The sequence below is a fragment of the Gymnoscopelus braueri genome, assembly GCF_963280865.1.
Source record: "Gymnoscopelus braueri genome assembly, chromosome: 22".
NCBI classification, from domain to species: Eukaryota; Metazoa; Chordata; class Actinopteri; order Myctophiformes; family Myctophidae; genus Gymnoscopelus; species Gymnoscopelus braueri.
In genome coordinates, this window is record NC_137624.1 from 2,862,359 (window position 1) to 2,890,319 (window position 27,961).

General features: G+C 41.3%; 3 protein-coding genes across 3 annotated transcripts; all 3 read left to right on the top strand.

Annotated features, from left to right (window-relative positions):
• Nucleotides 1-1,009: 1,009 nt before the first annotated feature.
• LOC308078294 (serine/threonine-protein kinase Chk1-like) lies at nucleotides 1,010-1,858 on the top strand (the record flags this gene model as incomplete). The annotated part of the gene is made up of 1 exon (XM_080419415.1): nucleotides 1,010-1,858. One exon carries the CDS (start codon nucleotides 1,010-1,012, stop codon nucleotides 1,856-1,858), a length of 849 nt encoding a protein of 282 aa, XP_080275541.1.
• A 2,844-nt stretch (nucleotides 1,859-4,702) lies between these two features.
• On the top strand, nucleotides 4,703-7,782 carry LOC308077708 (E3 ubiquitin-protein ligase TRIM21-like). Its single transcript, XM_080418577.1, has 2 exons — nucleotides 4,703-4,775; nucleotides 5,473-7,782. Exon 2 carries the CDS (start codon nucleotides 5,482-5,484, stop codon nucleotides 7,123-7,125), a length of 1,644 nt encoding a protein of 547 aa, XP_080274703.1. The 5' UTR covers nucleotides 4,703-4,775; nucleotides 5,473-5,481; the 3' UTR covers nucleotides 7,126-7,782.
• Nucleotides 7,783-11,755: 3,973 nt separating this feature from the next.
• LOC308078296 (uncharacterized protein) lies at nucleotides 11,756-27,253 on the top strand. The gene is made up of 3 exons (XM_080419416.1): nucleotides 11,756-11,855; nucleotides 14,224-15,867; nucleotides 25,537-27,253. Exons 2-3 carry the CDS (start codon nucleotides 14,233-14,235, stop codon nucleotides 27,187-27,189), a joined length of 3,288 nt encoding a protein of 1,095 aa, XP_080275542.1. The 5' UTR covers nucleotides 11,756-11,855; nucleotides 14,224-14,232; the 3' UTR covers nucleotides 27,190-27,253.
• The last annotated feature ends 708 nt before the right edge of the window (nucleotides 27,254-27,961 follow it).

Genomic DNA, 27,961 nt, shown 5'->3' on the forward strand with positions numbered 1-27,961 from the left:
TATCTAACGCAGTCGAAAAAGTACTCAAATGTTAAGTAAAATTACCAATACTGTCCAATAAAGTCCAGAATTCAAAATGTAATAAATTAAAAGTAAAAGTACAAAAGTATTGGCATCAAAATATACTTAAAGTACCAAGTAACTAGTAACTAAAGTTTTCAAATAATTGTAGTGGAGTAAAAGTAAAAGTATTGGAGATTGGAAATACTCAAATAAAGTACAAATACCCCACAAATTTACTTAAGTACAGTAGGCTACTTAAGTAAATTACTTTCCACCACTGATCTAACGTTAGGTGTTTTATAAGTTGTTGTTTTTAGTTTTTGTCAACAACACTTTCATTATAGAACATAACAATGATAATGTTGACTCTGACTTTAGTCTTTACTGGCAAAATGTACTGTTTGTGTTTGGCTTCAGTAATAGTAATAAGAAGTTAAATGAGGAATTCATAATTAATTTGATCATTATTCTAGCAAAATTTCATACACATAAATCCAAATGTAGTCATTCCAAACCCTCATTCTTTGTATTTGAGATTGAAGCCAGGCAGTACATTAAAACAATTTATGACTCAAAAAATAAGAACTGCAAGAACTGTCTTTTGTTCACTCTTTAATGTTTTCTGTTAGTAAATCCCCCTGGCTCTGATGATGTTATATAGATGTATTGATAACTTCTTTGTTTGTGTATGTTGTTTGTGTTTGTTCGTATTGTATTTCATGAGACTATAAATAAAGTTTTGAAAAAAAAAAAAAAAAAAAAATGCACCGTGGGACGTTGCCATGGTTTTGATTGGTTGATGAATGGTCGGGAACGTCACGCACGGCTTTCGTGACATAGCAGTGAGTGACGTAGCGTCGACGTTGCACGCAATCGCTTACATTGTAAACTAAACAGGTGACGTTGCCATGTTTTATTTTTTTCATTTGTTGACACATTTTGCATATAAAAAGCAGCTCACCTCACTCAGCCATGTTAATATTGATAAGAGTGACATCAGTGCAACATGGAGGAGGTTCCACAAGGCTGGACGGTGGTCCGGACATTAGGAAAAGGAGGCTTCGGAGAGGTGAAACTGCTGGTGAACCAGCAGACTAAGGATGCTGTCGCCATGAAAGTGATGGACGCACCATGGTTCTTTCAGTGCTTTCAGTGCTTCACGCTGTCGACGGCGCACAACGAGGTCCGCATTCACAAGGACCTCGACCACGCCAACATCGTGCGCTTCTTTGAACACCGGAGGGAGGGTCCGACGGTCTATCTGTTCCTGGAGTACTGCAGCGGAGGGGCGCTGTTCGACCGGCTGAAGCCCGGCGTGGGGCTGGAAGAGCGAGAAGCTCACAGGTACTTTGAGCAGATGATCGCGGCCGTGGAGTACCTGCACGCCGTGGGCGTCATGCACGGGGACATCAAGCCCGGGAACATACTGCTGGACGACAAGGACAACCTGAAGCTGGCGGATTTTGGTTCGGCAAGAGTGTTTCGTCCCAAAGGCGACAGCAGCGAGCGCCTTTTCACCTGGCAGTACGGGACGTACGCGTACATGGCTCCGGAGGTTCTCGTCCAAAAATCGTGGTACAGGGTCCGGCCCGTGGACGTGTGGGCCTGCGGGGTCGTTCTCACTGAAATGCTGACCGGAGATCGGCCCTGGGAGCAGCCCATCGAGAGCTGTCAGAAGTATCAAGACTGGCTCACGGTCAAGGAGAAAATCTACCTACCGCCTTGGAACAAGATCCGATCCGCACCGCTCAGTCTGTTGTCTAAACTACTGCTGGCCAGTCCAGAGGGCCGCATCTCCATCCCGGATATTAAGAGACACCGTTGGTTCACCCAGAAGACCCATACAGCAGGTTGAGACTGACAGTCACGTTGTCTGTGATCAATCTGTTCGCAAATTCCTTCCACGTCCGATCCAGAGACGAATCAGCAAAGTGAACTTTAAAGATATATGGGATGGACAAATGGACTCTTACGGGTCCATTTGGTTCCATTTGTACGCTTGTACGTGATGAGAGGGAGAGGGAGGAGGAGGAAGACATCAAGGATGCTCTGGAGGTGTTGCAGAACGTTCCTAGGTTACCATGAACATCACCATGTTGGTGGAGATGCCTGTGATCCAGGAGAGAATGACTCATCTGAAGAGGGCGCTGAAGAACTCTCTTCACCTGCCAGAGAAACAGCAGCACTACTGTCCGAACCCAGGAACTACAAACAGTAGCAATACCACAATATGAAAGTTCTCTGTTATTAGTAAAAGTTCTGTATTCAAAATTAAACTTGGTTAAAAGTACAAAAGTATTGTCATCAAAAGTGGGACCCCAGGAACAGTAGCCTTCACTGCGGTGAAGACTAATGGGGATCCGTAATAAACAATAAACAATAAACCAAAGTGAAAGTACACAGCTTTTTACACATTTGTCAAACGTTTTTGAAAATAGCCGATCTATTTATTGTATCATTATTATTATTACACATGATTATTATTGTTTTATTGTATTATATATTATTATTACCTGTATAGCCGATCGACAAGCTCATAATGTGTCAAGCTGCGACGTGTTGTGAGCTTGTCGATCGGCTATTTTCAGCAAAAGGCTGGGATGTTTAAGTGGTTACACCAACCACATGGCATGGGTTTATATCATTCCTATTCACCTGTTTCCTAGGCTGTGTGTTTTCCACTTCCTGTCGATTTCATTGGATATCATTGGTCATCTGACCAGTTTCATTGGATTTCATTGGATCAAATCGACAGGAAGTGGAAAACACACAGCCTAGGAAACAGGTGAATAGTGTAGTGTTATTAAATACGGGGTGCTGCTTCCATTCCTACATCTCACTACTCCGACTAGTGGCTTCCGCGTGCGGTTAGGGTTACGGTTAGGGTTAGGTATAGGGTTAGTAACCGTCGGAAAGGCGACATGTCGGAAAGCCGACATGCACCCATTAAATACACAACCACAGTTTGTCTGTATTGTCTGTCTGTGAGTATTTCAGCTACTTGTGAAAAAGAGTTATTGTAACTGTGTGACATTTCACATTTCGATAAACTTATCCTCCTCATCTATTCCCTGTATGAAACAGTTGAGCAGCATCAGTTTATGTCACTGGTTCTTAAACATTGTCATGTCAAGGATCCACAAATGAATGTATTTGGCCACAGACCCCCATCTGAAAAGGTTTTGTGCCTGATCTACAAGCCACAACAATTACAAGGTCTAGAGTCTAATGGCTGAAGTATAAAATAGGGTTGAAGGAAGTTAAACAGATGTGTGTGTGTGTGTGTGTGTGTGTGTGTGTGTGTGTGTGTGTGTGTGTGTGTGTGTGTGTGTGTGTGTGTGTGTGTGTGTGTGTGTGTGTGTGTGTGTGTGTGTGTGTGTGTGTGTGTTCACAACTCATACAATATACAAAAACACCACACAGCTAGGAGCAAGAACGAACGCACGCACACGCGCGCACGTGCACACAGCTAAACCAGGAAGATTAATCTGAACATATCACTATGTTCCACAACAAAATAATCTGAGCTTATAATTCAAAAACAAAAAAAATATCCATGGATTCAAGTCTCCATGGGGTGACTAATCGATAGAAAAAAAGTCATTTTGGGGGTGAACTATCCCTTTAAGTACAATGTTAGGCACTTTGATTTGAGTATTTAATTTTTTTTATACATTCTTCAACTCATACTACATCTGAAGCAAAAAAAATACTTTTTAACTGCAGTAAAATTATTTGACAGCTTTAGTTACTTTGCAGATTTAGATTACTAAAAGTTCAGACCGCTATGCGGCCCTCACACCTACATCGCACCGCCGATCCGACTGATATACCCAAATATGGAGATCTCTGTATCTGTCAGTCCTTGTTCCATTTATGCCCATAAATGGAGATTCTGATGTCATTAATATATGCCCATTATGGGCATGCCCCCTTTGGGCCCATATAGAGCCGACTTGTTTCGATTTGTTTGTGCCTGATGCCATGACGTCACATTGAGGTTAGACAACACACTCCATATTTGGGCGAGCTCGATTGGGAACTCCTTATATGGTTATGGCTGAGTCATGTTGACATGAGCGTGACGTCAGAGGTCCGCCCGCCAGATGTTTGTCCGCCCTCCCATTAGCCTATATTTTTAATATAGGATTAATACAAAACATATTTTAACCAATTAAGCCCTATTTATACTTTGTCTATTCGAAAATAGCCAATCGACAAGACTACAGTCACAATGCAACAAGTTAGTGTATTAGAGTGTTTCTTCTGTAACATTGATTGATTGATTGAATACTTTATCAGCAGTTTGCAGAAAAAAGCACAGGAAAGTACAGTTCAATACAAGGTCAGCTAAGATATTTAAAACCCAAGAAATCCTATGGCTTGTTTCCATTGGGGTCCTTTTGTATTCAATTCATATATACATTTAATGACAGACAGATATACACTACTATGCAAAACATCATAACAACAGAAGTCTCCCTGTGCGCTTGTTGAAAAATCAAAGTACTTTTACTTTAGAACTGTAAGAATATTTTGATGCCAATACAGAGTATTTTATATTGTTGTATTGCAACTTTTACTTGAGTAAAAGTTCTGAGTAGGCCTACTTCTTCCACCACTAGTGGTGGCAGTAAAGGGTTAACAGCTACAGCATGAGGAGGAGGAGGAAATCTAGTGAAAGTGAAACTGGTTTGGTGGCAGAAACACACTCTACTCTACTACACCTTCTTTCAACACGACGTTTTACACAACTGACAGCTTAAACACTGGTGAGTAATAAAGATAATGATTTATATTATTATTAATAATATTTACATTAAAATGGATCCAGACATGATCTTGCCGTATTTTCATATTCAATTCCCCAGTCCAATCTTTGGTAAAACAAAAATAAAAAAACAAGGCGAGTATCCATAAAGTACAGAATAGCCTAATCAGTCAGTTAATATATGACCCAGATCAGATTCACAATTAGAGAAGTGTGCTCCTCTGACCTCAGATCTCTGCCAGTTCTGGTTGACTATCCAGGGCCTGCAAATGATAGCCAATCGATTGGAAATGAATCTGAAAAATCTGACAGATCCATCTCAATCACATGACTTCAGAGACAATGTGTAGTGTAGGCTAACAATTTTAGCATAAAGGGTGTTTTGAAGAAAACGCAAAATGTCATAATATCTTGTGAGGCGGAAATGGGCAAGGCCTAATAGTTGCTTTTTTTTACTGCATGTACAGTTCAAGAGATGTAGGCTAAAAAGGGAAGTGGCCTGTTATAGTGCCACCATGAGGCTAATTTGAAACATTTGGGGTGGAGGTTATTCCTTGGCCTACTGGGAGTGTGTGAGCAAAGTTTCACGCCGGTCAGTCCAGTGGTGTCAGAGATGAGCTGCTCATCACACAGACGGGCCAGGGCAAAAACATAATTTCCGGCCAACTAAACAACATTTATTTCACTTTTATTCTCAGTGTGTAGAAATGGCGTCTGCCAGCTGTCTCCTGTCTGAAGAGCAGTTCCTGTGTTCTATCTGTCTGGATGTGTTCACTGATCCAATCACCACTCCATGTGGACACAACTACTGCAAAACCTGCATCACACATTACTGGGACACTAAGGATGTGTGTCAGTGTCCACTATGTAACAAAACCTTCTATACGAGACCAGCATTCTCTGTTAATAAGATCTTATCTGAGATGGCTGATCAGTTAAGGAAGTCAAAACAGCTGAAAACACCTTCCAACACAAACCAAGATACTGCTAAACTAGAGGAAGTCTCCTGTGACGTCTGTACTGAGACCCAACACAAAGCCCTGAAATCCTGCTTGGTGTGTCTGATCTCCTACTGTGAGACTCACCTGGAGCCTCATCAGAGACTCACAGGGTTAAAACGACACAAACTAATCAACCCTGTAAAGAACCTGGAAGACTTAATGTGTCAGAAACATGACAGACCTCTGGAGCTGTTCTGTAAGACTGACCTCATGTGTGTTTGTCAGTTCTGCACTGAGTCAGACCACAAGTTACATCAAATTGTCTCTCTGGAAAAAGAATTTGAAGAAAATAAGGCTGAGCTGGGAAAGACAGAGGCTGAAGTTCAGCAGATGATCCAGGAGAGACAAGTGAAGGTTCAGGAGGTCCAACACTCAGTAGAACTCAGTAAGAAAGATGCAGACAGAGAGATAGCAGACAGTGTGCATATCTTCACTGCTCTGATCAGCTGTATTGAGAGAAGCCAGGCTGAGCTCACTGATGTGATTGAAGTGAAGCAGAAAACAACAGGGAAACAGGCTGAAGGCTTCATCAAGGAGCTGCTACAAGAAATCACTGAATTAAAGAAGAGAGGCTCTGAGCTGAAGCAGCTCTCACACACTGAAGACCACCTCCACTTCCTCCAGAATTTCACATCCATCAACACCCCTCCACCCACCAAGGACTGGACAACGGTCAATGTCCTTCAGTCTTCAAATGTGGGGACTGTGAGGACAGCTGTGGCTCAGCTGGAGAAGACACTCAGTCAAGAGATGGAGAATAAGCTGCGTGATGCAGAGCTGAGGAGGTTCCAGCAATATGCAGTGGATGTAACTCTGGACCCTGATACAGCACATCCCTCTCTCATCCTGTTTGAGGATGGAAGACAAGTGAGTTGTGGAAACATAATGAAGAATCTCCCAGAAAACAAAGAGAGATTCTCTCAATGTGCCAATGTCTTAGGAAAACAAAGCTTCTCCTCAGGAAGGTTTTACTATGAGGTTCAGGTTAAAGGCAAGACTGCCTGGGATGTAGGAGTGGCCAGAGAGTCCATCAACAGGAAGGGAAAAATCAAACTGAGTCCCAACAATGGTTACTGGGATATACGGTTGAGGGATGGAAATGAGTACAGGGCTGCTGCTGGCCCTCCTGTCCTCCTCCCTGTAAGAGAGGAGGTCCAGAAAGTAGGAGTGTTTGGGGATTATGAGGAGGGTCTGGTCTCCTTTTATGATGTGGAGGCCGGAGTTCATCTCTATTCTTTCACTGGCTGCACCTTCACTGAGAAACTATATCCATTCTTCAGTCCCAGTCTTAATGATGATGGTAACAACTCTAGCCCTCTGATCATCTCTCCTGTCAATCACACAGATTAGACTAATCCTCCACTTGACATGAAAAGGTTAGTTTTCATTTAGGAATCAAATGTGTGTATAGAAGGGTTCATTTACGGGTTTATTGTCGTAATGAGGAGATTGATGTGAGGTTTATTGTCAGTCAAGCTATTGAACTCTAACAAATGCATTCTATTGAAACACATCAAGAACTTAACTTTAACTAACAATTGTGGTAAATTTATGCTTAATTTGATTAAGTATTTAGCATACATCCCTTTCTGGGAGACTATAATTGTCTTTGTTATAGTATGTCTTTGGTAGAAGTAAATATATTTAATGGCATTCAGGTTTAAGTCAAACTTTATATTTTTGTTTATCAATGTGCAGGATTCATATCTATCAGGAATAAAACAAAATTCTATTGTCAGTCTTGTAATAGTACTACTACACAAAATGTAATTGAAACTATGCAAAGATTCTGCAATGAGTGTGTTGTTAATTGTCTCTTATGTACTGTTATGTTATTATTATGTTATCTATTATAGAAGATGGAAATTGTGATTCTTCAAAATAAATCAGCTATTGTAATTATGTGTGCATGATCTTTTCTCAACGCAGACTCGGAGTTGCATACATTAAGTTTGAGTGATTTAGGTTTTTTGGGGTTGATGAATGTATAGTTTCGTGTAGGCTACATCTAACGTGGAATTTTGCCTAATTTATTTTGCATGTCTTGGATTTGCTAAAGAAGAGTTCTATGTTTGAAACAATGACAATAACATATTACTTGGTGGTTTTACAATAAATATTCATGGTAGCATTATCCAGTGTGCAGACTCTATCTTTCACCTGTTCTTCTGTCCTGCACCTGGTATTTTATTGTTTGGATGTGCAGTAGGCTAGATGTAATATTTGATGTTAATGTATTATATTTATATTTGATCATTTTGATGTACAGTACATGTTTTTGTAAACTTTCTGCCCTGCCACAGGATTATTGTCATCAGTGGCGTAACGGAGGGGCAGCAAGTGCTGCGGTGCGGGGGGGCCACCAGCAGAGGGGGCCCCGCCTGCGCTGATACAAATATTTTTACAGCAAAAAAAAAGAAAAAAGTTGATTTATATTGGTCAAATAGAACCGAATTAGACCGAATTAGACCCGAAATTTACACTTGAGTGAGATGCGCGTGCATGTGAAATGGCTTCGCGCGCGGGGTTGTGCACGCACATGCACGCGCGTGCATGTACGTGGGCCTCACGTGAAACTCCCACGGGGAGGCCCCGCGATTCTGCGTTACGCCACTGATTGTCATTGGCTAGTCAGTAGTATACAGTAGATCAGTGGTTTGGGTCGGGACCCCCAGGGAAGTCCCCAAATTATTTTGGGAGGTCCCCAGATGATTAGCTTAATGTGCAATATTGTTTTCTCACTCAAGTGTAAACTAAAAACCAACATACAGTATAAGTGTATACAGGGTATCTGCACATTTCTAAAGTTATAATTTAATGACTTTTAAGACCTTTTTAATACCTAATTGGCCAAATTGTCAAATATTACGTAAGAGGCAAACATTGTGAAAATAGCTGAACTAAAAGCTTGTGGATCGGCTATTTTCACAATGTTTATTTGTCTGTGGAACCGAGTCAAACTAAATGTAATGACTACATTTTCAAGTGTTTGTCAGGGTGGGGGGGTCCCCATTTCAAATATGATTATTTTGGGGGGTCACGGCCTGAAAAGTTTGGGAACCCTTGCAGTAGATCCCAGAAGCCGGACAGAGAAGGCGGCTGATTGGCTTGTCAGAATCCCAGACTTCCCTTACCTCGGCCACATTAACTATTTCATCCTAGAGGATCCTGAGGCGTTCCCTGGCCAGCATGGAGATATTATCCCCCCCCCCTATCTGGTCCTTGGTCTGCCAGGGGGTCTTCTCCCAGTAGGACGTGCACCAAGAACCCCCCTTGGGAGACGCCCGGGAAGCATCTGTATTAGATGCCTGAACCACCTTAACTGGCTCCTTTCAACAATAGTGATTTTCCTAAATATCTTTCCATCTATCACTGTCAGAGAAGGCCTACGGTACTGAAACTATTCCCATGTGAATGTATTTCAGTTCAGTGTGAATGCTATACGTTATTGATCCAATTCAGAGACCTCAATCAATCATAATAAAATGCCAGACAATATTAGAATTTCATGGGTGGCCTCAATGAGATATTAAGAACATTAATACACTGTACAAAAAAGACACACCCACAAACACAATTTAATAATGTATTTATGTCCACATATACAAGGACACATATTTACAAGGTGCTGTATACAAATACAGTCAGCTAATCCCAGACAAATACCCAAACACCCCTCAGGGGTATGGACGTCTTCACCATATTTGCACAGAGTATACAGCACAGAGTTTTTCAAGCCGTTTGGCTGCTTTTTTGGGCATCCCAAGTTGTTGGAAGCCTCTTAAGGCCAAATGTGTCTCTGAGATGAAGTGGATTAGAAATATGAATTATTGAAAAATTACTTGTATAGTATGCTACTTGAGTGAAAGTACTTATAGTTAATTTCCACCATTAATTTCCACAACTGGTTACATGCCAAATGTACATATGCTGCAGTCGCACAATTCATGGCCACAATGCAGTGAGCTTTTAATGAAAGTACTAATGTTTCACCACAAAGGGTGTTCTTTGGGATATGCAACGAAAATGGCAGATCTACAAGCTCACCACACACATAGCATCCCACCAGGGACACTGGGATATTGTTTTGGAGAGAAATTAGGCTTCTTCCTTACTTCCTTCAAAGGTGTTACCAATGATAATAATGAAGGCTCCGCTCAAACAGAGTCATGGTGCTCATATTGAGCATGTTGGCTCACTGGAAACACTCTGCTACACCAGTGGGTCTCAAAGTGTGGTCCAGGGACCATCATGGTTCCTTGAGGGGGGTTCCAAATGTCCCCTTAAAGGTGTGTAACTCTGAGAATGCACGGGTCCATTTGGTTCCATTTGTACACTCTCAGAGTTACGGGGGTCCTTACATTAAAAGGTTTGAGAACCACTGTGCTACATGAATTGGTACAAAGCCTTCATTAGTATCATTGGTAAAACCTGTGAATAGGCCCATTTTCTTTCCACTATGGCTGCTGTGCATAGAGCTTGTTGGTCTTTCAATGTGGACTCGAACGTCTACTGCTGTGAGGAGGAGAGGGAGAGAGAGGAGGAGAAAGACATCAAGGATGCTCTGGAGGTGTTGCAGAACGTTCCTAGGTTACCATGAACGTCACCATGTTGATTTAGCTATTTTGTCTCATCTGTTTAAGGAAATAGGTAGCTGATATATTGCACTTTTACCTTAGCGCTAGGTATACTCTTGGTTGCTTGTTTTTGCAGAAAATGCACTAAAGACTTCTGGTGATTAGTAGTTTTCGTTCCCTACCTATGTTGAATACACTTATTGTAAGTCGCTTTGGATAAAAGCGTCTGCTAAATGACTGTAATGTAATGTAATGTAATGTAATGTAATGGTGGAGATGCCTGTGATCCAGGAGAGAATGACTCACCTGAAGAGGGCGCTGAAGGACCTCTTCACCTGCCAGAGAAACACCAGCACTACTGTCCAAACCCAGGAACAACAAACAGTAACAATACCACAATATGAAAATCCTCTGTTACAAGTGAAGGTTCTGTATTCAAAATTAAACTTCGTTTTTGAAAATAGCCAATCTATTTATTGTATCATTATCATTGTTTTATTGTATTATCATTACCTGTGAGTATTACTGTTTTATTGTATTCATTTATTGTTACCTGTGGTGATAACAGTGAATAAACTGATTACACAGTAAAATCCTGAATGTTTATTATTTAACTCAACATGTTAAGGGTACATTTGCACATGTATGACCCAGTGGGTCCTGTTACATGTAGTTAACCACTTACACCCAATATGGTTGAGCCTAGCCCCTCAGGGCTCTGTACTAGTGTATTTTCTGTTATTGTGGAGAAAGCTTTTGCTGAAAATATCCAACCGACAAGCTCAAAACCACGCTGCGACGCGTTGTGAGCTTGTAGATCTGCTATTTTCAGCAATAGTCTGGGATGTTTAAGTGCTTAAACCAACCACATGGATTTATATCATTTCTATAGTGTTAGTGTTATTAAATACACAGCCACAGTTTGTCTGTATTGTCGTCAGAGTATTTCAGCTACTTGTTAAATAGAGTTCAGTTCTTGTAACGGTGTGACATTTTGATGAACTTATTCTCCTCATCTATTCCCTGTATGAAACAGTTGGTCACCAGCATCAGTTTATGTCACTGGTCCCTAAACATTTTCATGTCAAGGATCCACAAATGAATGTATTTGGCCACAGACCCCCATCTGAAAAGGTTTTGTGCCAGGCACCCCCATAAGAGAAGATTTATGTAAACATTTTTCTAAATGATTAAAAAGAAATTCACACATTTTCAAGATTTTTCAATCATTTTCTAAGATAGTTGATCACAAGCCCACAACAATTGTTAGTTCAAGAGTCTAAATGGCTGAAGTATAAACCAGGAAGATTCATCTGAACATTATAATGTTCCAGGTGGCAGTAAAGGGTTAACAACTACAGCACAAGGAGGAGTTCCTCAGTGACGGTGTGACGGAAATCTAGTGAAAAGAGTAAACAGTGAAACTAGTTTGGTGGCAACAACACACTCTCTACTAAACCTTTCAACACGACGTTTTACACAACTCTGACAACTTACAAACTGGTGAGTAATAAAGATAATGATTAATATTTCATTAAGAGAGAATAATATTTATATTAAAATGTATCCATCCATCCAGACATGATCTAGCCCTGGTGGTGCTAGCCCTAGCCATCGCTCGTCTGTCACAAGCGTCATGGCGCTACTTGTTCCTGGTTTCTGAAATCTCTACATTTACAACCCCTACATCTACATAAATGTTCAGATTTCAAATATAAAGTGCTTACCCCACGGCCACGGATATAACAAGTTAAAACGCCCAGGTTTAAGTACCCGTATCTTCCGTATTGTTTAATAAAAAACATTTTAATCCGATTGGTGGCCATTTTCTCAGAATTTTCTCCATTTGCTTTCAACTACGCGACCCTATCGGTTGGGAGGTGTACTGCACTCTGATACATTATAACCCAATGAAAAAATGGCCCCCGATAGGAGTAAAATGCTTTTTATTGAACAATACGGAAGATGCGGGTACTTAACGTTTTAACTTGTTACATCCATAACCGTGGGGTTAGCACTAATATTTGAAATCTGAACGTTTATGTAGATGTACGGGTTGTAAATTTAGAAAATTCTAAAACTAGGAAAGTAGTGCCATCACTGTCATGATATGAAAGTCATGTTTCAGGGCTAGATCTTTCCTTATTTCCATATTCAATTCCCCAGTCCAATCTTTGGTAAAATTTTTTTTTTTTATGGCTAGTTATCATGGTAAACCCCCTCCCTCCGGAAATCTCATTTGCATTTGATTTCAGGGAGGTCTGGGATTGCGCAGGGAGTAAGCATGCCCGAACACTGCGTGTTCGAACCAATCAGCGGCTGCTAGGGGCGGGATCATCCAATCACCTGCCTAGTAGCTTGAAAAAAAGAAAAACTGTCTGTCATCGATTCTGCGACCGGAGTCTCAGATGGGAAGTAGGCTGTGAAACAAATGTGTGTCGCAAGCTTCTTCCATTTGACGGTGTCAGGTTATAGTTATCATGGAGTACAGTCTATGTGTGTCAGTTAATATATGACCCAAGATTAGATTCACATCTAGAGAAGTGTGCTCCTCTGACCACAGATCTCTGCCAGGCCTGGTTGACTATCCAAGGCTTGCAAATCATAGCCAATCGATCGGGGAGGAATCTGAAAAATATGACAGATCCATCTCAATCATATGACTTCAGAGACAATGTGTAGTGTATCAATTTAGCAAAAAGGGTGTTTTGCAGAAAACGCAAAATGTCATATCTTGTCAGGCGGAAATGGGCAAGGCCTATAGGGCATAGCAGTGGCGGACATTTTCTGATTCCATCGTTCCAGACCCCATTCATTTTTCCCATAGAGATTTCCCCAAAAAATTATATCAATCATTTAAAGCCTAGAATCAAGCCATCCAGGATCCTGGTGATTCATGACCATAAAACGTTTCATTCTGTGAAAAAAACACATTTGAAAACCACAAAACAAAGGGTATTTAAATATAGTATATCATATAATTAAATATAAAAAAATCTTTTTCACAGAATAAAATGTTTTATGGTCATGATTCACCAGGATCCTGGATGGCTTGATTCTAGGCTATTTATGGAATTAAAAATCTCTATGGGAAAAATAAATGGGGTCTGGAATTTAGGGCTGTCCCGATTACAAATTTAAGTTCACGATTAATTGTCACACAAATAATTGCGATTAACGATTTAATAGTTTTTTTGGCATCAAACATTGGAACATAATGCAATTTTAATTTCTGTTAGTTTTTTTATTTGCTTCATTATCACAAATTGCATAGGGCAGATATGACAAATAACTTAAATATACAAAGAAATTACTGACACATTTAGTAATTTTATATTTTCCAAAAACTTTTCTTTATTGCACACAAAAATTGCACACACTTCGTGACGTGTTGTATGCTTGTAGATCAGCTATTTCTGCTATTTTTGTAAAATGTTTGATAATGTATGAATGTCTTTCCACATGGAAACGATTATGACGATTATACAAAATAATTGCGATTATCTCAAATAATTGCGATCAGACGATTATGTAATAATTGTGACAGGCCTACTGGAACGATGGAACGAGAAAATGGCCGCCACTGCTATGCCCTATAGTTACATCATGAGCCAAGGAATCCAGTGTTTTTTATGTATTAATTTTTTTTACTGCATGATGTACAGTTCAAGAGTTGTAAGCTAAGCTGTTATAGTGCCACTATGAGGCTAATTATTGAGGGTGGAGGTTATTCCTTGGCCTACTGGGAGTGTGTGAGCAAAGTTTCACGCCGATCAGTCCAGTGGTGTGGTGCCACAGATTAGCTGTTCTCAGAAACACAGACGGACAAGGGCAAAAACATAAACAACATTTCTTTCACTTTTATTCTCAGTGTGTAGAAATGGCGTCTGCCAGCTGTCTCCTGTCTGAAGAGCAGTTCCTGTGTTCCATCTGTCTGGATGTGTTCACTAATCCAATCACCACTCCATGTGGACACAACTACTGCAAAACCTGTATCACACATTACTGGGACACTAAGGATGTGTTTCAGTGTCCACTATGTAACAAAGCCTTCGATACGAGACCAGAATTCTCTGTTAATAAGATCTTCTCTGAGATGGCTGATCAGCTAAAGAAGTCAAAGCAGCTGAAAACGCCTTCCAACACAAACCAAGATCCTGCTAAACTAAAGGAAGTCTCCTGTGATGTCTGTACTGAGACCAAACTCAAAGCCCTGAAGTCCTGCTTGGTGTGTCTGATCTCCTACTGTGAGACTCACCTGGAGCCTCATCAGAGACTAGCAGCGTTTAAACGACACAAACTCATCAACCCTGTAAAGAACTTGGAAGTCTTAATGTGTCAGAAACATGATAGACCTCTGGAGCTGTTCTGTAAGACTGACCTCATGTGTATTTGTCAGTTCTGTTTGTCAGAGTCAGACCACAAGTTACATCAAATTGTCTCTCTGGAAAAAGAATTTGACGAAAAGAAGGCTGAGCTGGGAAAGACAGAGGGTGAAGTTCAGCAGATGATCCAGGAGAGACACATGAAGATCCAGGAGGTCCAACACTCAGTAGAGCTCAGTAAGAAAGATGCAGACAGAGAGATAGCAGACAGTGTGCAGATCTTCACTTCTCTGGTCAGCTGTATTGAGAGAAGCCAGGCTGAGCTCATTGATGTGATTGAAGAGAAGCAGAAAACAACAGAGAAACAGGCTGAAGGCTTCATCAAGGAGCTGCAACAAGAAATCACTGAATTAAAGAAGAGAAGCTCTGAGCTGAAGCAGCTCTCACACACTGAAGACCACCTCCACCTCCTCCAGAACTTCACATCCATCAACACCCCTCCACCCACCAAGGACTGGACAAAGGTCAACGTCCTTCAGTCTTCATATGTGGGGACTGTGAGGACAGCTGTGGCTCAGCTGGAGAAGACACTCAGTCAAGAGATGGAGAATAACCTGCGTGATGCTGAGCTGAAGAGGATCAAGCGATATGCAGTGGATGTAACTCTGGACCCTGATACAGCACACTGTGAACTCATCCTCTCTGAGGATGGAAAACAAGTGAGTCATTGTAACATAAGAAATAATCTCCCAGAAAACAAAGAGAGATTCTCTCCATGTGTCAATATCTTAGGAAAACAAAGCTTCTCCTCTGGAAGGTTTTACTATGAGATTCAGGTTAAAGGGAAGACTGGCTGGAGTTTAGGAGTGGTCAGTGAGTCCATCAACAGGAAGGGAGATATCACACCGACCCCCAACAATGGTTACTGGTCTATATGGTTGAGGAATAGAAAAGAGTACAAGGCTCTTGCTGGCCCTTCTGTCCTCCTCCATGTAAGAGAGGAGCTCCAGAAAGTGGGAGTGTTTGTGGATTATGAGGAGGGTCTGGTCTCCTTTTATGATGTGGAGACCAGAGTTCATCTCTACTCTTTCACTGGCTGCACCTTCACTGAGAAACTACATCCATTCTTCAGTCCCAGTCTTAATTATAATGGTAAAAACTCTGCTCCTCTGATCATCTCTCCTGTCAATCACACAGATTAGACTGATCCTTGGCTTTACATGAATGATTAGTTTTCATGTAAGAATCAAATGTGATAGAAGGGTTCATTTACAGGTTTATTGTGCTAATGAAGAGATTGATGTGAGGTTTATTGTCAGTCAAGCTATTGAACTCTAACACATGCATTCTATTGATACACTTTACATGTCTGAATTAATACCAAAGACTATTGTGGTAAATTGAGTGCTTAATTTGATTAAGTATTTAGCTTACGTCCCTTTCTGTGTGACTGTAGAATTGTTTATATGTCTTTGGTACAAGTAAGTATATCTAATGGCATTCAGGTTTAAGTTGAACTTTACATTTTTGTTTATAATGTGCAGGATTCATATCTATCAGGAATAAAACAACATTTTATTGTCAGTCTTGTAATACTACTACTACGCAACATTTAATTGAAACTATGCAAAGATTCTGCAATGATTGTTATTAATTGTCTCTTTTATTGTTGTTATTTTGTTATTAATTATAGAAGATGGAAATTGACTCTTCAAAAGAACAGAAAAAATAGTTTTTCTCAACACAGACTCAGAGTTGCATACATAAAGTTTGAGTGATTTCGGGTTTTTGGGTTATGTTGTCACGTTGATGAATGTGTATTTGTGTGTACATCTATTGTTTTTTGCATGCCTTTGATTTGTTAGAGAAGAAGAAGAATATGACAATAACATATTATTTGGTGGTTTTACAATAAATATTCATGGGAGCATTATCCAGTGTTCAGACTCTATTTTTCTGCCTTTCACCCGTTCTTCTGTCCTGCACCTGGTATTTTATTGTTTGGATGTGCAGTAGGCTATATGGATTATTTTATGTTAAACTATTCTATTTATATTTGACCATTTTTATGTCAGTACATGTTTTTGTAAACTTTCTTCCCTGCCACAGGAGCATTGTTATTGGCAAGTCAGTAATATACTAGATCAGTGGTTCGGGTCGGGAGTCCCCAAATAATTTTGATGATTAGCTTAATCTGGTCAACATTCTTTTCTCACTCAACAGTAAACAAACCAACATACAGTATAAGTGTATACAAGGTATCTGAACATTTCTAAAGTTACAATTTCATGACTTTTAAGACCTTTTTAATACCTAATTGGCCAAATTGTCAAATATTACGTCAGAAAGAGGCAAACAGCCGATCTTCAAGCTCACAACACCTCGTGCTGCAAGGAGTTGTGAGCTTGTAGACCGGCTATTTTCATGATATTTATTTATCTGTGGAGCCGAGTCAAACTAAATGTAATGACTACACTTCAAATATGATTATTTTGGGGGGTCGCAGCCTGAAAAGTTTGGGAACCCTTACAGTAGATCCCAGAAGCCGGACAGAGAAGGCAGCCGATTGGCTTGTCAGAATCCCAGACTTCCCTTACCTCGACCACAACTACTTCATCCTAGAGGATCCTGAGGCCTCCCTTGGGAGATGCCCGGTAGGCATCCGTTCTAGATGTCTGAACCACCTTCACTGGCTCCTATCAACAGTAGTGATTCTCCTAAATTTCTATCTACTCTTACTCTATCTATCTATCTATCACTGACAGAGAAGGAAGAGGCCTACTGTACTGAAACTATTCCCATGTGAATGTATTTCAGTTCAGTGTAAACACTAAATATGTGTTGATTTCTTCTTTCTCTGTGATGCTTCAAGTCTGACCACCAATGCGGATGAAAACTCAATCTTTCATCCATTCCTTATTGAATAAGAAATGAATGATTGAGTTTTCGCATAAGGTTTATACGTTATTGATCCAATTCAGAGACATACAATCATATAATAAAATGCCAGATAATATTAGAATTGCATGGGATGAGATATTAAAGGTAGGGTAAGTGATATTTTATGGTATTTTATTTTTTTTTGTTAAAAAGGTTAAAGTACTATATTCTGATAGTAATCATTGCTACAGAGCGTTTGTTCGGTCACAGGGGTCTCTCCAGCTCTTTAGTAAACAGAATATATGTACATTTTCAGGTAGGTGACACATTTTAAGCCAATCAGGAGAGAGCACTGAAAATATGAAGGTGAAGGTTCTGTATTCAAAATTAAACTCATGTAAAAGTACAAAAGTATTGTCATCAAAAGTAGGACCCCAGGAACAGTAGCTTTCACTGCAATGAAGACTAATGGGGATCCGTAATAAACAATAAACCAAAGTGAAAGTTTGTCAAACGTTTTTGAAAATAGCCGATCTATTTATGGTATCATTATTATTGTTTTATTGTATTATCTTATTGTTACCTGTGGTTTCAACAGTGAATAAACTGATTACACAGTAAAATCCTGAATGTCCTGAATGATTTAACTCAACATGTTATTTACACATGTATGACCCAGTGGGTCCCGTTACATAACGTAGTTAACCACTTACTTACACCCAATATGGTTGAGCGGAGCCCCTCATGGCTCTGTACTAGTGTATTTTCTGTTATTACAAGGTCAAAAGTCTAATGGCTGAAGTATAAAATAGGGTTGAAGGAAGTGTGTGTGTGTGTGTGTGTGTGTGTGTGTGTGTGTGTGTGTGTGTGTGTGTGTGTGTGTGTGTGTGTGTGTGTGTGTGTGTGTGTGTGTGTGTGTGTGTGTGTGTGTGTGTGTGTGTGTGTGTGTGTGTGTGTGCGTGCGTGCGTGCGTGCGTGCGTGCATACAATATATACAATATACAAAAACACCACTAAGGAGCAAGGACGCGTGCACGCACACACGCGCACGCACACACAGTTAAACCAGGAAGGTTAATCTGAACATATCACTATGTTCCACAACAAAAATATTAATGACGTTCTGTGCTTATAATTCTGCTATTTCTGAAACCAAGTTTGATGAAAACAAGTTATGATCTTGTGCAAATGTTGTGCTACCTTCAAACAGAGCCCCTGATCTTTGATGCTCCCTCAAGGGGGGCACGGACCCCAGCTTGGGAAACACTCATGAGGATATGAGATAAGGGGTAGAGAAGAGTGGAGACTAGTTGTGGAAAGTAATTAAGTACATTACTCAAGAATTGTACTTAAAGGGCTAGTTCACCCAAAAAAATACTTTTTTTCTATCGATTAGTCACCCCATGACTTGAATTCATTGATATTTTTTAGTTTTTGTCGCATTCCAAACCAGCGGACTAGTAGGCAGCGGTTCCGGTAGGACTCTTTGTGTCAGAACCGCTGCCGGTCATCAAATTATTGGAATGCGACAAAATAAAACAAATATCCATGAATTCAAGTCTCCATAGGGTGACTAATCGATTGAAAAAAAGTCATTTTGTGGATGAACTATCCCTTTAAGTACAATGTTAGGCACTTTGATTTGAGTATTTAATTTGAATTAATAATGTACTTTTTAACTGCAGTCAAATTATTTGACAGCTTTAGTTACTTTGCAGATTTAGATTACTAGAGGTTCAGGCCACTACACGGCCCTCACTCCTACGTCGCACTGCCGAGCCGACTGATATGCCCAAATATGGAGATTTATGTATCTGTCAGTCCTTGTTCCTTTTATGCCCATATATGGAGATTCTGATGTCATTAGTATATGCCCATTATGGGCCTTTGGGCCCATATAGATGGGTTTCCGCACGACGTCATCACAGAGCAGAGTGCGCAATCTGCGCATGCCTGGGGTAGAACGAACCGGAAGCGCCCTTCACTCTGTTATTGTGTTCGGGATTTAGATAGGCATAATGCTGCTATTATAGGCATAATAGGCATAATGCTGCTATTATATACAAACAGATCCAACTTCCGACAAATCATTTTTATTGAGTAAAGAAGATATTACAAACTGCATAATTTAATCTACTTTCATTAAACCCGGTGAAGACCATTTATTTTATGAATGTACATTTGACTAGAGATGCTGCGGGTAATAGCGCCCTCTATAGGCTCACCCCTCCACTGCGCGCGCATCATCCTCTCATCTCACAACACAAATAGAGAGGTGTCCCTTTTGGAACCTCAACCTCTTAGGTACTACTCACGGCCAAAGCACTGCTCCACTTCTCTCCCAACTTGCTACAAAAATCGCTCATGCAAAAGTATATAAAGACTTCTATTTTATTTTCCACCTTCACATGTGTCTCCTTTTATAATAATCATAAAGTGCTCTATATTTCAGCTCGCAATTGTATTTTCCACCTTCACATGTGTCTCCTTTTATAATAATCATAAAGTGCTCTATATTTCAGCTCGCAATTTACTTCCGGGTGTTCCGTTTTGAACAGCCAATCATCTGCGAGATAGTGAGCACGGAGAGGGAGAGAGAGAGAGAGAGAGAGAGAGAGAGGGGGGTGAGAGAGAGAGCGCGAGAGAAAGAGGGACGTGCAAGACAGCGACACAGACAGAGAGGGAGAGAGAGGGAGAGAGAGAGAGAGAGAGGGGTGAGAGAGAGCTCGAGAGAGAGAGGGAGGGAGGGGGAGGGAGGGGGAGAGAGAGAGACAAGGAGAGCATGTGTGTGTGTGTGTGTGTGTGTGTGTGTGAGAGAGAGAGCGCGAGAGAAAGAGGGAGAGAGAGAGGGAGGGAGGGAGAGAGGGAGGGAGGGGGAGAGAGAAATGATGAAGGAACGACACACAGCTGTGCGCAATGACTGCACAGACAGAGAGGCGCGCTATGACTGCACAGACAGAGAGGGAGAGAGAGGGAGAGAGAGAGAGAGAGAGAGAGAGGGGTGAGAGAGAGAGAGAGAGAGAGAGAGAGGGAGGGAGGGAGAGAGAGGGAGGGAGGGAGGGAGGGGGAGAGAGAGAGACAAGGAGAGCATGTGTGTGTGTGTGTGTGTGTGTGTGTGTGTGTGTGTGTGTGTGTGTGTGTGAGAGAGCGCGCGAGAAAGAGGGAGAGAGAGAGGGAGGGAGGGAGAGAGGGAGGGAGGGGGAGAGAGAGATGATGAAGGAACGACACACAGCTGTGCGCAATGACTGCACAGACAGACAGACAGGAGAAGCACAGGCTGCACAGCTGATTTTCAGCGTTCGCTGTTGTGATAACTATTAAAGTTTCTAAAACGTAACTTTCAAGTGACGTTTATAGGGGGAAACATGATGAAAGCATTTGTTTTCGCATTGGTAGGTCAGGAAAAAAATTATAATACTATAATAAAATTAAAATTACATTAAAAAATATATATCTTTTTTTTAAAACTACATTCAAATGGCAATTTTAGCATTCGATTTACAAAAGAGAGAGACACAGACACGGAGAGAAAAAAATACTCGGGGGGTGGGGGGGGGCCACAACACGGCCGATCGATCTACACCAGACTTTTCATAGCGAGCGTATGCGTGGTGCGCACAGCGCGTTTGTTTAGATCCAAGTGATTATCAATGATACCGGCTACACCAGGCGCGCGGATACGCTGTTATATTATCTTATTAATTCATTCGAACTCTGTAGAACTTCTCCGTGTTGTGTGTGTGTGTGTGTGTGTGTGTGTGTGTGTGTGTGTGTGTGTGTGTGTGTGAGAGAGAGACACACACTGCAGGCAAAGGGGCGGGGGGCCGGGTGAAGTCAAGGCACAGACGGGTCGCCTATGTTGTTTACGGACAAAGGATGTTATGAGACAACAAAAATTAAATCTGCCTTAACAGTTGCGTGCATTAGCACACAATGAGGCTAAAGGAAACATTCTGTCTAAATCACTAAATCTCCAGTTTGCTAATTCACTACTTCTACTACTACTTCCCTATTTGAAACTTTCAATTTCTCTAAATATTATACACTTTCACGCCAGCCTACCCAGCCAGCACGCCCATTGCGTCCCATATGGTTTCAAGGTGGGCTAAACCATATGGGCCCCATGTCGGCAATGTCAGCGGGATCCACTTGGGTCCCAACTGGGATGCCCATGTGGGATATAAGTGGGTTCTATCTGGGCCTTAGGTGGGTCCCACCTAGGCAATTCTATGTGGGACCAAGGTGGGTCCTAACTGGGTTGCCCATGTGGGCTATAGGTGGGTCCTACCTGGGCACTAGGTGGGCCCCAACTAGGCAACTCTATGTGGGACTGAGGTGGGTCCTAACTGGGTTTGCCCATGTGGGCTTTAAGTGGGTACTACCTGGGCCCTAGGTGGGCCACAATTTGGCAATTTATGTGGGGCTGACATGGGACCCATATGGTTTCAAGGTGGGCTGAACTATATGGGCCCACTTGGGCTTTCCCGTGTGGGCTATACGTGGGTTCTACCTGGGCCTTAGGTGGGCCCCACCTAGGAAATTATATGTGGGACCGAGGTGGGTCCCAACTGGGTTGCCCATGTGGGCTTTAGGTGGCTTCTACCTGGGCCCTAGGTGGAACCCAACTAGGCAATTTTATGTGGGACCGAGCCTTATTGGACAGACAGGGGGACAAACACACAGGGACAGAGACAGAGGGGAGCACAGGACACTCAGTGTTGCCATGTCCTCTGATTATAAGCGAATTTGCCTTACTTTTCACCACAGTGTTGCCATGTCCCACAATTATAAACGACTTTGCCCTACTTTCACGCAATACTCTCGCTCACACTGTGAGGTGGCTGTAAGGTGGATCTGCGATGCGAAGTGTACGACGCGTCACGCTAGATGTGAGGGCCGCGCAGCGGCCCGAACTTCTAGTGTTTACAAACAGGAAACCCATCTATAGAGCCGACTTGTTTCGATTTGTTTGTGCCTGATGCCATGACGTCACATTGAGGTTAGACAAAATACTCCATATTTTGGCGTAGCTGCATTGGGAACTCCTTATATGGTTATGGCTGAGTCATGTTGACATGAGCGTGACGTTAAAGGTCCGTCCGCCGGCCGGTTGCCCGCCCTCCCATTAGCCTCGATTTTTAATATAGGATTAACACATTGGGTGCCAGAGGTTTATTAAAATATTATACGTTGAGTGCCAGCATTTCTTCCATCCACTTGCGTTATACATTTCGTGCTGTGAGAAGCCCCGACGCGGAAATGCATGTAAACAAAGCGTGCGTGCGAGACGGCGGAGGGTCCCGACTAACGCCTGGAACAATAATATTTCCAACGCGACCCTCCATTGCAGCGTGATCGCCGATCGAAAACGGCTCGTTTCCACCACATTAAAAAGAAATGGAGATATTAAGCTTTTAATCAAGGAGATAACATTGAAAACGCCGACCGGAAGGATTTTTGACATGGAGCCACATCCAGCCTCTTCTTCTCAGAAACTGCTTGGGTGATGTCAAAGTTTCGTTTTAGCGCCCCACGTGGCCCACATGTATAAAAATAGAATTGGGTCAAAAACGGTCCGGACCGTTTTCGGCACTTCTCGTTTGGACCCTCAAAAACGGTCCGGACCGTTTTTGGCATTCAATGTGTTAATACAAAACATATTTTAACCAATTAAGCCCTATTTTATACTTTGTCTATTCGAAAATAGCCGATCTACAAGCCTACAGTCACAATGCAACAAGTTAGACTGTATTAGAGTGTTTCTTCTGTAACATTGATTGATTGATTGAATACTTTATTAGCAGTTTGCAGAAAAAAGTACAAGATAGTACAGTTCAATACATTGATTACATTACATTACATTAGGCCTACAGTCATTTAGCAGACGCTTTTATCCAAAGTGACTTATACAATAAGTGCATTCAACATAGGTAGGGAAGGAAACTACTAATCACCAGAAGTCTTAAGTGCATTCTCTTCTAAAACAAGCAACTAAGAGTATACCTAGCGCTAGCCCTGGTTCAGAGCGTTAGTGAGTTCCCTCTAACGCCCTGGAAGACCCCTTGCTCTGCGCATGTACAAGGAATTCCACTGCCCTGCCAGCGCTCAAGAGTAGTGAAAATAAACAAAACCATTTCGCTACTCACCGAAGCAAAGGCTGTTTTGTGTTGTTGAAAGTCTATTCTCCGCACTGGGGAGCCTCTTAGCACCCCACCTACTCTGTAAAATACACTTTTTGGGCAGAAAATAAAATATGTCAGCGAGACGGAAATAAATTGTATTTACTCCACAGTGCCCTCTACAGATCTGGAGGATTTGAACTTACCATTAACCAAAATCTGTAGAGGGCACTGTGGAGTAAATAAAAATAATTTCCGTCTCGCTGACATATTTTATTTTCTGCCCAAAAAGTGTATTTTACAGAGTAGGTGGGGTGCTGAGAGGCTCCCCAGTGCGGAGAATAGACTTTCAACAAAGCAAAACAGCCTTTGCTTCGGTGAGTAGCAAAATGGTTTTGTTTATTTTCACTACTCTTGAGCGCTGGCAGGGCAGTGGAATTCCTTGTACATGCGCAGAGCGAGGGGTCTTCCAGGGCGTTAGAGGGAACTCACTAACGCTCTGAACCAGGGCTAACCTAGCGCTAAGGTAAAAGTGCAATATACTGTATCAGCTACCTACTTTCTTCAACAGATGAGACAAATAGGAAAATCAAATGAGCAAGAGCTGAAACAAATAAGTGTATCGAATAAACAAGATCCAATAAAACAAAAGCTTGTACAACTAGTTAACAAGTAGGCAAGGTAAAGGTCAGCTAAGATTTAAAACCCAAGAAAGCCTATGGCTTGTTTCCATTGGGGTCCTTTGTATTCAATTCATAGATACATTTAATGGCCGACAGGGGGTCATACCTATGTTCCCCGGTTCATAGCAAAACATCATAAAAACAAAAGTCTCCCTGTGCGCTTGTTGAAAAATCTGAGTACTTTTACTTTAGAACTGTAAGTATATTTTGATGCCAATACAGAGTATTTTATATTGTTGTATTGCAACTTTTACTTGAGTAAAAGTTCTGAGTAGGCCTACTTCTTCCACCACTGGTGGTGGCAGTAAAGGGTTAACAGCTACAGCATGAGGAGGAGGTTTTTAGAAATCTAGTGAAACGAAACTTATCGGTGGCAGCAACACACTCTCAACAAAACCTTCTTTCAGCACGACGTTTTACACAAATACTGACAACTTAATAAAGTAATAAAGATAATGATTTATTATAATATTATTAATAATATTTACATTAAAATGTAGGCCTATCCAGACATGATCTTGCCCTATTTTCATATTCAATTCCCCAGTCCAATCTTTGGTAAAACAAAAACAAAAAAACAAGGCGAGTTACCATGAAGTACAGAATAGCCTATGTGTGTCAGTAAATATGACCCAGATCAGATTCACAACTAGAGAAGTGTGCTCCTCTGACCGCAGATCTCTGCCAGGCCTGGTTGACTATCCAGGGCCTGCAAATCATAGCCAATCGATCGGAAAGGAATCTGAAAAATGTGACAGATCCATCTCAATCACATGACTAAAGAGACAATGTGTAGTGTACCAATTTAGCAAAAAGTTGTTTTTTGAAAAATGTCAGAATATATATTGAGGCAGAAATGGGCAAGGCCTATAGCCTATAGTAGCAAGGAGTGTTTTAAAAAAAAAATGTTATTACTGTACAATTCAAGAGTTCAAGAGTTGTAGTCTAAAAGGGGAAGTGGCCTGTTATAGTGCCACCAAGAGGCCAATTTGAACCATTTGGTGGAGGTAAGAGGAGGGTATTCCATGGCCTACTAGTGTGTGAGCAAAGTTTCACGCTGATCAATCCAGCGGTGCCAGAGATTAGCTGCTCAAAGAAACACAGACACACAGACGGACAAGGGCAAAAACATAATTTCCGGCCAACTAAACTAAATTAGTTTCACTTTTATTCTCAGTGTGTAGAAATGGCATCTGCCAGTATTCTCCTGTCTGAAGAGCAGTTCCTGTGTTCTATCTGTCTGGATGTGTTCACTGATCCAATCAGCACTCCATGTGGACACAACTACTGCAAAACCTGCATCACACATTACTGGGACACTAAGGATGTGTGTCTGTGTCCACTATGTAAAGAAACCTTCTATAAGAGACCAAAATATTCAGTTAATAAAGTCCTCTCTGAGATGGCTGATCAGTTCAGGAAGTCAAAGCAGTTGAAAACAACTTCCAACACAAACCAAGATCCTGCTGAACCAGATGAAGTCTCCTGTGACGTCTGTACTGAGACTAAACTCAAAGCCCTGAAGTCCTGCTTGGTGTGTCTGACCTCCTACTGTGAGACTCACCTGGAGCCTCATCTGAGACTCACAGGGTTAAAACGACACAAACTAATCAACCCTGTAAAGAACCTGGAAGACTTTATGTGTAAGAAACATGACAGACCTCTGGAGCTGTTCTGTAAGACTGACCACATGTGTGTTTGTCAGTTCTGCACCGAGTCAGACCACAAGTTACATCAAATTGTATCTCTGGAAAAAGAATTTGAAGAAAAGAAGGCTGAGCTGGGAAAGACTGAATCTGAAGTTCAGCAGATGATCCAGGAGAGACAAGTGAAGATTCAGGAGGTCCAACACTCAGTAGAGCTCAGTAAGAAAGATGCAGAACGAGAGATAGAAGATAGTGTAAAGGTCTTCACTGCTCTGATCAGCTGTATCGAGAGAAGCCAGGCTGAGCTTATTGATGTGATTGAAGAGAAGCAGAAAACAACAGAGAAACAGGCAGAAGGCTTTATCGAGGAGCTGCAACAGGAAATAACTCAGTTAGAGAAGACAAGCTCTGAGCTGAAGCAGCTCTCATACACTGAAGACCACCTCCACCTCCTCCAGAACTTCACATCCATCCACACCCCTCCACCCACCAAGGACTGGACAAAGGTCAATGTCCATCAGTCTTCATATGTGCGGACTGTGAGGATAGCTGTGGCTCAGCTGGAGAAGACACTCAGTCAAGAGATGGAGAATAACCTGCGTGATGCTGAGCTGAGAAGGATCCAGCAATATGCAGTGGATGTAACTCCAGACCCTGATACAGCAAATCCCTGGCTCATCCTGTCTGGGGATGGAAAACAAGTGAGTCATGGAAACATCAGAAAGAATCTCCCAGACAACAAAGAGAGATTCTCTTCATGTGTCAGTGTCTTAGGAAAACAAAGCTTCTCCTCAGGAAGGTTTTACTATGAGGTTCAGGTTAAAGGGAAGACTGAGTGGGATTTAGGAGTGGTCAGAGAGTCCATCAACAGGAAGGGAGAGATCTTACTGAGCCCCAAAAATGGTTACTGGACTATATGGTTGAGGAATGGAAATGAGTACAAGGCTATTGCTAGCCCTCCTGTCCTCCTCCCTATAAGAGAGAAGGTCCAGAAAGTGGGAGTGTTTGTGGATTATGAGGAGGGTCTGGTCTCCTTTTATGATGTGGAGGCCAGAGTTCATCTCTACTCTTTCACTGGCTGCATCTTCACTGAGAAACTCTGTCCATACTTCAATCCCAGTCTTAATAACAATGGTGAAAACTCTGCTCCTCTGATCATCTCTCCTGTCAATCATACAGATTAGACTAATCCTAGGCTTTACATGAAAGGTTAGTTTTCAAGTAAGAAACATATATGTGTATAAGGGTTCATTTACATGTTTATTGTCATCAAAAAGAGATTGAAGCAAGGTTTATTGTCAGTCAAGTCAATATATATAATATATATATAATACATATATAGTCAATCAAGCTATTGAATTGTAACACATGTATTCTATTGAAACACAATAACTTAATTTTATATGTCTGAATTACAGCCAAAGACTATTAAATTGAGTCCTTCATTTCAACAAGTATTTATTTCAGAATCTATTCCCTGTCTGTGAGACTGTATTGTCTATATGTGTTTCTTACGTACAGTATATTTTGTTTTATGGCATTCAGGTTTAAATTAAAACTACTGTGCAGGATTATTATCTATCAGGATTAAAACAGTTTTTTTGTCAGTCTTTTTTGTCAGTTTATTGTTAGTACTATTACTACTGTACAGAACATTTAATTGAAAATAGGAATGCAAAGATTCTGCAAGGATTATGTTATTCTCTCTTATGTAGTATAAAAGTAGTTATCAATTATGCTATCAATGATAGAAAATGGAAATTGTGATTCCTCAAAATAAATCAGCTATTGTAATTATATGCAGATTTTTTTTTTCTCAGTGCAGAGTTGCATACATTAAGTTTGCGTGATTTGGGGGTTTTTGGGTTATATTGTCACGTTGATGAATGTATATTTTGCTGTACATCTAACAAGGAATTGTGCCAACATGTTTTGCATGTCTGGGATTTGCTAGAG

Coding starts and splice junctions, on each gene's coding strand:
- LOC308077708 (XM_080418577.1), top strand. CDS start 5,482: ATGGCGTCTGCCAGCTGTCTCCTGTCTGAAGAGCAGTTCCTGTGTTCT.
- LOC308078296 (XM_080419416.1), top strand. CDS start 14,233: ATGGCGTCTGCCAGCTGTCTCCTGTCTGAAGAGCAGTTCCTGTGTTCC. Junction 15,868..25,536: donor TGATCATCTCTCCTGTCAAT/CACACAGATTAG, acceptor TTTTATTCTCAG/TGTGTAGAAATGGCATCTGC.